Here is a 12,544-nt window from a genome sequence, read left to right on the forward strand (position 1 = left end):
TTTGATAATGAACTCCCAATAACACTCTACAGAAGATCCTGAATGATTGCAATTCCCTTGTATATGAAACTTTCATCTCCAGCCAGCTTAACATTTCCCAAAAAGATAATGACTAACCAGCACAAACTTGCTATTATCACATGCATTTTGTCTTACATTCAAAAAATAGTCAAAGTACAAGCTGTTTACTTTAATATAACTTCACATTTTTCTTCCCACAATGAACAAACAAACATCATGTTTCATTACCTCATTATAGATTTAAATCAGCCAAAATTCATTCCACATGCATCAATTGCTTAATCAGTAGTATAGTTAGAACCTTGTCTCAATGAATCAGCAATGAGAGCTGTATTTTTTATCCTTGACAGGGAATAAGATGACAACAAAGCCCTAATTATTGCCTAAATTGCTGAATTGAGGGGCAACGCAAGTTTCATTTGAAAGGGGTGGCTGACATCAACTGACTTTTTTGCCTCTGCTTAATTTTATTTGTTTCTCTGTATACTTTATTTATTAGCATTTTAATATGTTTTAAATACATTTGTTATCTTTTACTTAAATCAATTTCAACTGTTCTTTAATGTCTTTGAATATCAGAGGCTCTTAATAACTATGAAAGAGGGTCTGAACAGCATGTGCATGTGCAGTGCCTGAGGATGTGGTATCTGGAGGTCTGATCACAAATCTTGGTGTGATCTCCTTGTGAAACTAAATTCATGTGTTCACTGGGACATTGGACAAGCATCAGGAGTCAGGAATCTGAAGGCTGTAGTTCAGATCATGTATGCTCCAGTTAAATGCGTCAGTGTTTTTTTGCTTTGTGTACATAGATGCATAACAGAATAGACTCACAACATCACATTTTGTTTGGAAGATAGTCTACTAAATCACACAAGTAGGAATAATAGCCTTTTTCATTGTTATATACAATATATCTAGAAGCTATCTTGCTCACAGTGCAGCACGGTGCATAGCAGTTATTGCAACACTTGTAAGATCGGGGTTCAATTCTCACCACTGTCAGTAAAGAGTTCGGACATTCTCGCCATGACTGTTTGGCTTTCCTCCCACATTCCAAAGGTATACAAGTTAGAGTTAGTAGGCTGTAGACATACTACACTAGCGCTAGAAGTGTGGCAATACTTGTAGGCTGACCCAGCACATCCCTGACACAAACAACATATTTCACTGGATGCTTCGGTGTACATGTGACAAATAATAGTCATAGTCACAGTCATACTTTATTGATCCCGAGAGAAATTGGTTTTCGTTACAGTTGCACCAGCCAAGAATAGAGTATAAATATAGCAATATAAAACCATAAATAATTAAATAGTAATATGTAAATTAAGCCAGGAAATAAGTCCAGGACCAGCCTATTGGCTCATGGCGTCTGACCCTCCAAGGGAGGAGTTGTAAAGTTTGATGGCCACAGGCAGGAATGACTTCCTATGACGCTCAGTGTTGCATCTCGGTGGAATGAGTCTCTGGCTGAATGTACTCCTGTGCCCACCCAGTACATTATGTAGTGGATGGGAAACATTGTCCAAGATGGCATGCAACTTGGACAGCATCCTCTTTTCAGACACCACCGTCAGAGAGTCCAGTTAAATCCCCACAACATCACTGGCCTTACGAATGAGTTTATTGATTCTGTTGGTGTCTGCTAAAGCTAATCATTTGGAGATTTCATTAAGCTACCCTACAATAATAAATAATGCTATGATGTTTTTAAGAGCTAAGCAATCCAAAATCTATTTTAACGAGAGTGTATCACTTCATTTTTGGTCATGATCTAGATTACAAAATGTGAACTTTTGCAATTATCCTGGGTGAAATAAATGATTATTCTTGTCACATAATTCATGTTTCTGTTTGTAAATAGGAGCTCAACACTAATACAGCAGCTTCTATTTGACTAAGAACACATTGAGTCACATTCTTGTTTTATATCACTATGTAATGACATTCCAAACCATGGGGATGGGAGTGTCTATAAACTTACTGATTCACAATACTGTCATTACTTTTGTTGCGCAGATCTCATCAAGGCAAATAAAAAAGGACCTTGAAGTCAAACAGCCCCAGATACACAGAAATCACCCATAACCTGTATGAAAAGATACTTGGTAAGATTCCATTATTTAGGTAAGTTGTTTAGTGAAATCTAATACTGATTGATGTAAAGTATTATGTTTTGTTTGTTCAGAAATGTTATGTACTGTACATGGAGTATTTTGCCATAGATAAGTAAACCAAAAAGTTTGCATCTTTCAAGGAAAACTTGAATGCATTTGAGGCAGAGGCAGGTGTGGAGCTTGGGGAAAAGAAGCAGACAATAAGATTATCTACAGATTACTCCAGGAAAGTGTTAATGTGTTTAGGTTGATGGTGAATATTGGTAGCTTGGGTTGAAGCATTTGATGTTGTGGTGTTCGCCGTGTTTGACAATTAGCTTGCAGACATTTCATCACCAGTCGAGGTGACATCCTCGGTGCGTACTTGTTGGTGATTCTCTCTGGGAGTGCTCACTATTTATATAGCCCCCCCCCTGCCTCAGTCCCGATTGGCTACCCCTTCAGTTGACCTATATAAAATAAATGCGAGCATTCCCAAAGAGAAACACCAACACTGGAACATCAAAGAGATAATGTGTATATGATTGGTTGTATTGCATCAACTGCAAAATTATTCATAGCATGATCCATAAGAATGCAAAATCTATTCAAACCCATATATAACCAACCCCTTTGATAAACTTCAGTGACATTTTGCAGGCAGCTCACTAAGTTACCACTCTACAAGATATACTTCTGCTGAACTGTGATTGCTGTAGACTGTAGCCTGTAATTTTCCTTTAAGGGGTGTACTTTTGAACTATCTGAATATACTGGTGATTTTAAGATTTCCTGGAAAAATCAGTGAACTAGACTCTCGAGAATGCAGGTATGGCCGGGGCAGCCATCGCTGGGGCGGATGCTTTCTGACAGAGGAAGATGAAACTGTGCTCCGCTCCATTAGTCTGCAACAATTATAGCGCCGATAGAGGTTACAATCAGCGAGGCTGAGAGCGGAAGATGAACAGGTGTTCAGTGCCATCAGCCTGCGTTTGACTGGTCTCCCTCTTTTCTCACTACTACCATTAGGTGAAGGTGGAGGAGTCTGAGACCCAAGCCGCCAGGTTCAGGACTAGTTGTGGTCATTGGGATCCTGGACCACTTTCGCTGATCTCAGCTAGCTGTGGACTCTGCGGTTCATGTTCTAGGTGCTATTTTGTTTACTCTTTTTTAGTATTTTAGCTATTTATCCTCTTTTGCACATTGGATGCAGCGGTCTTTGTTGTGTGTGGTTTTTGTGGATTCAGTTGTGTTTCTTTGTCTGCATGTAGGTGAATATCAAATTTGTATATGGTATATATACTTAGATAATAAATTTGAACTTTGAAACTTGTTTTAATGTGCATTAATAATTATTCTTGTTCATCCAGAACATATTAACAACTTGCAAGGAACAAAAGGCATGAGACAAAAAGTGACAGTGGGGTTAAATTTCTCCCATGTCTAAAAGCCATATTAAACTCATGATGCTTAAGCAGAATATCCTTGTTAGTTGTGCGCATAGCTCTTGCAGCAATAATCTGCTGTGCACAAAACACAAGAGACATAGACACACCTAGAGGATTTTCCTTGACTTGGGCAGCAAAGGACTATAGGAGAAATCTGTACTTCATGTCTGGGACCGTTGGTGACATTGGAGGAAGTGGAGTCTGGTGCCAAGATCAGAGGCATGATCAGGATGGTGTCTGTTAATGATATTGACATAAATTGTTGGACCAGTGAAGCCAAACAACATCGAAGATAAGCAATGTTTGTGGACAAGGGAGGACATAAGAGCAAGTAAATTTATAAAGGACACACACAACAGAAGATTAAGATGCAGGGTACAATATATGGTTTGTTATCTTCAGGTAACACAAAAGAAGCCCTCAATACCTTAAGAATCATTTTTGTTCTTGTATATACACAAGTGACATTGTATGTATCTACAAGCCATTTGAAATTCAAGCCCCCCCCCCCATGTAACTATCCAAATGACTCTAAATATTGCAACTGTAATTGCCCCAAGCACTTCCACTGGCACGCCGGCAGCTCATTCTTGGTACTCATTGACTTCTGTGTAAAGAAGTTACCTCTTAGTTATCTTTCAAATCTCTTATTATATTTGGAAGCCAAACAACATCGAAGATGAGCAGTGTTCGCAGACAAGGGGGGACATAAGAGCAAGTAAATTTATAAAGGACATACACAACAGAAGATTAAGGTGTAGGATAAAATAAATGGTTTGTTGTCCTCAGGTAAAAAGAAACCCTCAATTCCTCAATAGAAGTGGGTGCAGTTACTATTACAAGAGAGAAGGTGCTCAAAAAGCTGAAAGACCTAAAGGTACATTAGTCACCTGGATCAGAGGAACTGCACCCTAGGGTTCTGAAAGAGGTAGCGTTAGAGATTGTGGCAGCATTAGAAATGATCTTTCAAAATTCATTGGACTCTGGTATGGTGCCAGAGGATGGGAAATTGCAAATCTCACTCCACTCTTTAAGAAAGGAAGAAGGCAGCAGAAAGAAAATTGTAGACCAGTTAGCCTGACCTCAGTGGTTGGGAATATGTTAGAGTCAATTGTTAAGGATGAGGTAATGAAGTACTTGGTGATACAGGACAAGATAGTACAAAGTCATCATGGTTTTCTTCAGGGAAAATCCTGCCTGACGAATCTGCTGGTATTCTTTGAGGACAATGCAAGTAGGATAGATAAAGGGGATGCAGTGGATGTTGTATATTTGGACTTTCAGAAGGCCTTTGACAAGGTGCCACACATGAGGCTGCTTACCAAATTAAGAGCCCATGGTATTACAGGAAACTTGCATGGTTAGAACATTGGCCTGATTGGTAGGAGGCAGTGAGTGGGAATAAAAGGATCCTTTTCTGGTTGGCTGCCGGTGAGTAGTGGTGTTCTGCAGGGGTCGCTGTTGGGACCACTCATTTTCATGCTGTATATAAATAGCTTAGATGATGAAATGGCTTTGTTGCCAAATTTGCAGATGATACTAAGATTGGCGGAGGGGCAGGTAGTGCTGAGGAAACAGGTAGGATGCAGAAGGACTTAGATTAGGAGAATGGGCAAGAAAGTGGCAAATGAAATACAATGTTGGAAAATGCATGGTCATGCATTTTGGTAGTAGAAATAAATGTGCGGACCATTTTCTAAACTGGGAGAAAATCCAGGAATCTGAGATGCAGAGGGACTTGGGAGTCCTTGTGCAGAACACCTTGAAGGTTAACTTGCAGGTTGAGTCCGTGGTGAGGGAAGCAAATGCCACATTAGCATTCATTTCAAGAGGTCTAGAATACAAAAGCAAGGATGTGATGTTGAGGCTTTATAAGGTACTGGTGAGGCCTCACTTTGAGTATTGTGAACAGTTTTGGGCCCCTCATCTTAGAGAAGTTGTGCCGGCTTTGGAGAGGGTCCAGAGGAGGTTCACAAGGATGATTCCAGAAGTGAAAGGGTTATCATACAACAAACGTTTGATCGCTCTGGGTCTGTACTCACTGGAATTCAGAAGGATGAGGGGGGAATCTCATTGAAACCTATCGAACGTTGAAAGGCCTGGACAGAGTAGATGTGGAAAGGAAGTCTAGGACAAGAGGGCACAGCCTCAGGATAGAGGGGCGCCCTTTCAAAACAGAAATGTGGAGAAATTTCTTTAGCTAAAGGGTGGTGAATTTGTGGAATTTGTTGCCACATGCAGCTGTGGGGGCCAGGACTTTAGGTGTATTTAAGGAAGAGATTAATAGGTTCTTGATTGGACATGGCATCAAAGGTTATGGGGAGAAGGCCGGGAACTGGAGTTGAGGAGGAGATAGAAAAAAAAACGATCAGCTATAATTATATAGCAGAGCTGACTCGATGGGCCAGATGGCCTAATTCTGCATGTCTTATGGTCTTATATTTGTGCCCTTTAGTTAGGACTTCCCCAACCCAGGGGAAAAGACCATGACTGTCCATATCCTTATCCCCCCTGCTCCAGGATTTTATAAATTTTCATGAGATCATTCCACATTTTTTTGCATTCCAGCGAATAAAGAACCAGCATGGCCAATTTTCCCTATAACTCAGGTCCTCTAGTGCAGGCAGCATTCTCATACATCTCTTCCACCTCCTCTACAGCCTGACAGTGTCTTTCCTGTAACAGGTGATCAACAGGTGGTGTTAGGTGTTAGGGCCACTCTTGCATACTCCTCACACTCCAGTTCAGTAGGTGGCGGTAATGCACATTTTTAGATGGTCTGCCAACCGGCAATAAAAAGCAGTAGGAGAAGAATCTGCAGTTTTTCTTGTAGTTAGAAGAAGATTGGTGAGGCTACATTTGGAGTATTGTGTACTCATTGTACACTCAATACTTGTAAAATTCCTGCAATACCCGCTGAAGCATCAGCATACTATAATCACCCTATTAACAACCAAAAAAGAACAACCACCGTTATCAAAATAAACTGATAAACTGAGGTATTTTCCAAGGTGGCTCTCTTAAGTCCACTATGGTTCTGTTTGGCTTTAAACCAACTCCACAATTTGCTGAATCAGATGAAGATTGGGTGTCAAATCAGAAACAACAAAATGAGCTACACTTTCACACATCTTCTATACATGAATGAGTTGAAATTATATGCTTTAGATTTCCTGATGAAGGAGCAATTAATTCAAACAGTAGAGCTATTTTCAAAAGATACAAACATGAACTTTGGACTGCGTAAATGCAGAACATTAAGCATTAAGAAAGGTGCAACAGATCTATAGAATACAAAACAGAACAACAGGATAAAATAAACTGATAGATGCATATGAAACATAAAAGCGGCTGAGATATTAACAAACAAAGAAAACAGATCACAGCTCCATAAAGGAAAAACTTGACAGAACTTAATTCAAGGCTTAAGAACATCCGCCAAACAGAGCTCAACAGTAAAAATATAACAAAGGCAATAAACACTTCTGTTATACCTATATTAACATATTCCTTTGGCATAATATCTTGGTCTGAAACTGATCTGGAAAAGTTACAAAGAAAAATAAGAACTGAAATGACAAATTTCAGAAAACATTACGTACACTTGAATGTGCTTAGATTAATAACCAAGGACAGAATGTGGTAAGAGGAATAACAGACATTATAAAATCTACACAACAGTCAAATAAAACTTCTGGGGATATATTTTCATCACTGAAAACTGGATTCAGCACTCCATGCAACTCTGCAATTCTAATAAGAAGTATACACCACTGAACTTAAGTGAGAGCACAACCCAGAAAAATGAAGAAATTATCACTAGTAAAAAAAAAGTTGAGCAATGGAAGAGCATGACCCTCCATGGAAGACATCCCTACAATCTGAACAGATGAGATGTCAACAAGGAAGCATTAAATGCTTAGAATTAGAAATCTCTTCCCAGAAACAGAAGGATTCCTTGTGGTAATACAGGACCAGGTAATTAACACAAAAAAGAAATCGAAAATACGAAAAGACCAACAAATTCAAGATGATAAACATAGAAAATGCCAAGGAAAACCAGAAACAATCCAACACATTACAGGATCCTGTAGCAGTTTAACACAATCTGTGTTAAGTGACAAACATTATTCACTAAAATCTTGCTTTAAAATATAGACTCATAAAATAAATCATATCTTACTATAAATACAAGCCTGATCCAGTTTTAGAATGAGAATACCACAAACTATATTATGACTGATGTGTAATTACAGATAGGACAATCAATAATAACTATCTGGATATAATAATACAGGATAAACAAGCAAGAACAACTTACTTAAGTAGATGCAGCCATTCAAAACACATAATTTACAGAATCAATAAGTGAAAACACTACAAATATGCTGAATTAAAAGAGGAAATTGAAAGAATTTGGAACATGAATAGGGTATACACTGTCCCTGACAGTAATATCTACAACTGGTATCATTCCAAAGTCACTACACAAATAGCATTAAACAATTCGAGCTACACAGCAATATGAAGGTAAATCATCAGAAAGCCACAATACTAAACACCACTAGATTAGCCTGAAAGTTCCTAGCAATTGAGAAATGAGTGTGCTTGGCTATGCCCACACCCCGGGTTTTATCAGCTTGAGTTGAGTAAAAATAAATTGCAATGATAATGTTATTAATAATAATAACTAAATAAATATAAACACACAATGTTACTGACTTAAATTGTACTAAACAACCCAACAGGTTTCAAGGATTTAAATACTTGTTTATGCTTCTTTTGTGCTTCTTGTTCATACCCCACCAAACTATCCAAAGTAACAATATTGCTACCCAGGGTCTGTTTTCTCTCCCACTCATATGCCCTACATACAATAACACATGTGAGACTGTTAGCTTCACCAATTACTTGTATAATTGCAACATAACATGCATACTGTTCCCACTTAACTACAAACGTTTGTAAGTTGAAATCCATTTGCCATTCCTCAGACTATCTCTCTGATTGAGCAAGATCTCTTTGCAATTCATGGTTAACTGCTTCACTGTCAATAAGACCCCCCCCCCATTGAGTATCATCAGCAAACTTGCTAATTGTTCCATGTTCATTCACATCCAAATCATTTACACTGATCCCTGCAGTACTAAGAGTTTAGACAGTGCAATTAATACAGGTTCTACATCTGCTAGAAAAACATGATATTATTTATTTTAGATTAGATTAGATTCAACTTTATTGTCATTGTGCCGAGTACAAACACAAAGCCAATAAAATGCAATTAGCATCTGACCAGAAATGCAAAGAATAATGTTATTTACAAAATAACTGCGAATAAAAAGTAAGTGCTACAGCACACAAATATAAAAGTACTGAGATAGTACAATATGGGTGCAATACTGCTTAGCGCTGTGATGTGAGGTTCAGAAGAGTCACAGCCTCAGGGAAGAAGCTCTTCCTGAGCCTGCTGGTGCGGGAGCGGAGGCTCCTGTAGCGCGTACCGGATGGGAGGAGAGTAAAAAGTCCATGGTTAGCATGAGATGCATCCTTGATAATGCTTTTTGCCCTGCCCAGGCAGCGTTTATGGTAAATGTTCTCAATGGTGGGCAATTGGGTGCCGATAATCCGCTGGGCAGTTTTCACCACCCGCTGGAGTGCTTTGCGGTCCAATACCGGACAGTTGCCATACCACACTGAGATGCAGTTGGTGAGTATGCTCTCAATGGTACAGCGGTAAAAGTCCGTCAGTATCCTGGGACAGAGATGAGCTTTCTTAATGCTCCGCAGAAAATAAAGGAGCTATTGCGTCTTTTTGATCAGGACGGAGCAGTTCAGGGACCAGGTGAGATCCTTGCAAATGTGGACACCAAGGAATTTGAAGTGTGATACATGCTCCACTACAGCTCCGTTGATGTAGATGGGGACATGAGTGTGGCTGCTAGCATGCCTTAAGTCCACAATGATCTCCTTGGTCTTCTGGGTGTTAAGGGTCAGGTTGTTGTCGGCACACCATGCAGCCAGGTGCTGGACCTCGTCCCTGTAGGCTGTCTTGTCACCTCCTCTGATCTGGCCAAGTACCGTGGTGTCGTCTGCAAACTTGATTATGGAGTTAGAGCCATATACAGGAACGCAGTCATAGGTGAAAAGGGAGAACAGAAGAGGGCTCAGCACACAGCCTTGAAGCACGCCGGTGTTCAGGGTGAGAATGGAGGAGAAGAAGTTGTCTAACTTAACAGATTGGGGTCTGTTAGTCAGAAAGTCCAATTGCAGAGGGATACCAAGCTGGCAAAGTTTGGCGATCAGCTGGAGGGGATCACAGTGTTGAATGCCGAACTACAGTCAATGAACAGCATTCTAACCTAAGAGTTGGGGCTCTCCAGGTGGATCAGGGCAGAATGAAGTACCATGGAGATGGCATCCTCTGTAGACCTGCTGGTACGATAGGCAAATTGATGGGGGTCCAGGATAGTGGGCAGACAGATTTCAGATGTGATAGAACCAGTCTCTCAAAGCACCTTGCAAAGATGGGGGAGAGTGCAACTGGGCGGAAGCCATTCAGGCCTGCGGCAGTGGAATGCTTCGGCACTGGCATGATTATTTTATACTTTGACTGAGCTACTGTAATATACTGCATTCAATTCAGCATCGTACAATCCTGCATGTTGGATAGCAGTAATTGAAAAATAGATTTGGCTCACCTCCAGCCTGACTCTTGTTGAAATGGATTCTCATCTAGTGTCAACTCCTGGAGACTATGACATCCATTAAGACATAAAAGTAAGCTATTAAGATCTATGATAAAGGAAATATATTCAAATTGAGTAAAACAGATAACATAAGTAATTTGATTAATATACATATTCAAAAATTCAAAGACATTGAAATAAAATAAAAAATGTCAGGGTCAGCTTTTCTTTTTAAAGAAAACAATGCATATTATACACTTTACCATGTTAAACAGGTTGTTACCTTTATGACACCATAAATAAGTTTACATTAAAGCATTTTTACATGCAATCAAAGTGAAAAGAGGAAATTGATATTTCACTCCCACAATCACAAACATAAAGTCCTGAGTCTAACTTAGAAGCCGGACAGCTAGTCTCCAGGTCTTCAGATTCAAAATTTCACAGATACTAGAAGTCAAATAATATGGTACTGAAGGAGCAGGAAATTTATGGTTGTCGCAAAAAATTCTAGTAACCATCTCATTAACATCGTATTAACTTCAGTAAGTAGAAAGGACAGTTTACAGTTCAGGAGTAGACATTTCTTTGCATATTTTCTCTTTAATGGATACTGGTGGTATATTTGCTGAATGCATATGATTTCCAGAGATTGTATTTCTTCTTTGTCTCAAATTGGATTATGGTCATGCTAACGGTGACTGGAGGTTCTGGAGGGAACCACCCCAATCTTCATTTGCTCTCAGGAGACATAAGACTGCAGATGCTAGAACCTGGAGCAGTATACAAGGTGCTGAAGGAACTCAGTGGGTCTATGGAAGGAAATGGGCTGTCAACATTTTTGGTCAAAACCCTTAACCTGGGCTGATGATGGGTCATGTCTAAAGCACTGACTTTCATAGGTCCTGCCAGACCCACTGAGTTCCTCCAGCGTCATGTATGTTGCCAGCTGCTCCCAGATGTATTCTGGAATTAAGTAAGCCGACAGTAAAGTAGGAAGATTCTCATGACAGATACTGGTATGCCTGTCACTCTGCTCTATTGTTGAATTCCAAGTGGGATGCAATGGTGACATCTAATTGTGCTAGAGTTCTGCAGCATCTAGAGAATCCACCTCTCTACTAAAATTACATTTCAGTGTGCTAAACACTGTGAGGAGATCATCACCATCATTATATGCCATGTCGTGTCATGATCTTTGACCATGATTGTTACTGGGCAATTTTTCCCTCAGAAGTGGTTTGACATTGTCTTCTTCTGGGCAGTGTCTTTACAAGAACAGTGACACCAGCCATTGTCCATATGTTTTGGAGATTGTCTGCCTGGCATCAGTGGACACATAACCAGGACTTGTGATATGCACCAACGGCCCATACGACCATCCACCACCTGCTCCATGGCTTCACGTGGCCCTCATTGGGGGGGGGGGGGGGGGGGAGGGGCGAAGCAGGTGCTACACCTTGCTCAAGGGTGACCTGCAGGGTAGTAGAGGTAAGGAAAATCTTACACTTCCTTTGGTACAGACATATCTATACCCTGCCACCCAATGCAAGGAGATAGGCTAGCAAAATAGCAGACAATTAGTAGACAACATTGAATATTGTGCAGTGCGAAGCAATAAAATTTGACAGGAAGAATGAAAATGGCAATACTGATCAAATGATACTGTACTAAAAGGTGTCAATGAGTAGGATAATCTAGGTATAAATGGAAATAAATCATGCATTAGGAGGAGGGGGAATAAGAAGGAAGGTGGACACTGAGGAAGGCAGCAAGAAGGAATTTAAGAGCATGTGGGTAATTATGCATGCACAGGTGTGTTTGTGCTCCCACTATTTGGCTTGATTATACTGTGATCCTCTAAATCTTCTGTTCCTGCTTCCTTAACAACAGATTTCAGCATTTTCCTAATGACAGATTTTAGCAATTTCCTAATGACAGATTTTAGATAAAGTGACCAATAGTTTTTTGCTGCCTCTTTCTATTCTCATGTAGAAGCATTACATCTGAAACGTTTAAACTTACTGGGGCATATTTCAGAATGGGTGTCAGTCTGAAAACTTTAACTGTTTATTCCTCTCCATAGATGCTGCCCGACCTGCTGAGTTCTTCTAGCATTTTATGTGTGTGTTGCTCAATATTTCCAGCAGTTGCAGAATCTCTGGTGTTCACAAACATATACATGTATTTTATATAGCCCAGATGGTGGACAACTAATTTCCTATTTTAAAGGAACATTGGTTTCAATTCTAACTTTGAGTGACTTCTGATCTTCAAAAATCTCAAAGTT

The 12,544-nt window shown here is 39.8% G+C and overlaps 1 protein-coding gene across 4 annotated transcripts in view; it reads right to left on the minus strand.

Annotated features, from left to right (window-relative positions):
* Positions 1–12,544, minus strand: part of lrriq1 (leucine-rich repeats and IQ motif containing 1) — a 172,877-nt gene that overhangs the window by 93,169 nt on the left and 67,164 nt on the right. For all 4 annotated transcript variants that reach the window (XM_072267486.1, XM_072267485.1, XM_072267488.1 and 1 more), the window contains one exon: positions 10,267–10,360. In XM_072267486.1, the coding sequence (XP_072123587.1) occupies positions 10,267–10,360 (94 nt within the window). The remainder of the gene's footprint in view (positions 1–10,266; positions 10,361–12,544) is intronic.

Source organism: Mobula birostris, chromosome 9 (genome assembly GCF_030028105.1).
Source record: "Mobula birostris isolate sMobBir1 chromosome 9, sMobBir1.hap1, whole genome shotgun sequence".
In the NCBI taxonomy this organism is placed as follows: Eukaryota; Metazoa; Chordata; class Chondrichthyes; order Myliobatiformes; family Myliobatidae; genus Mobula; species Mobula birostris.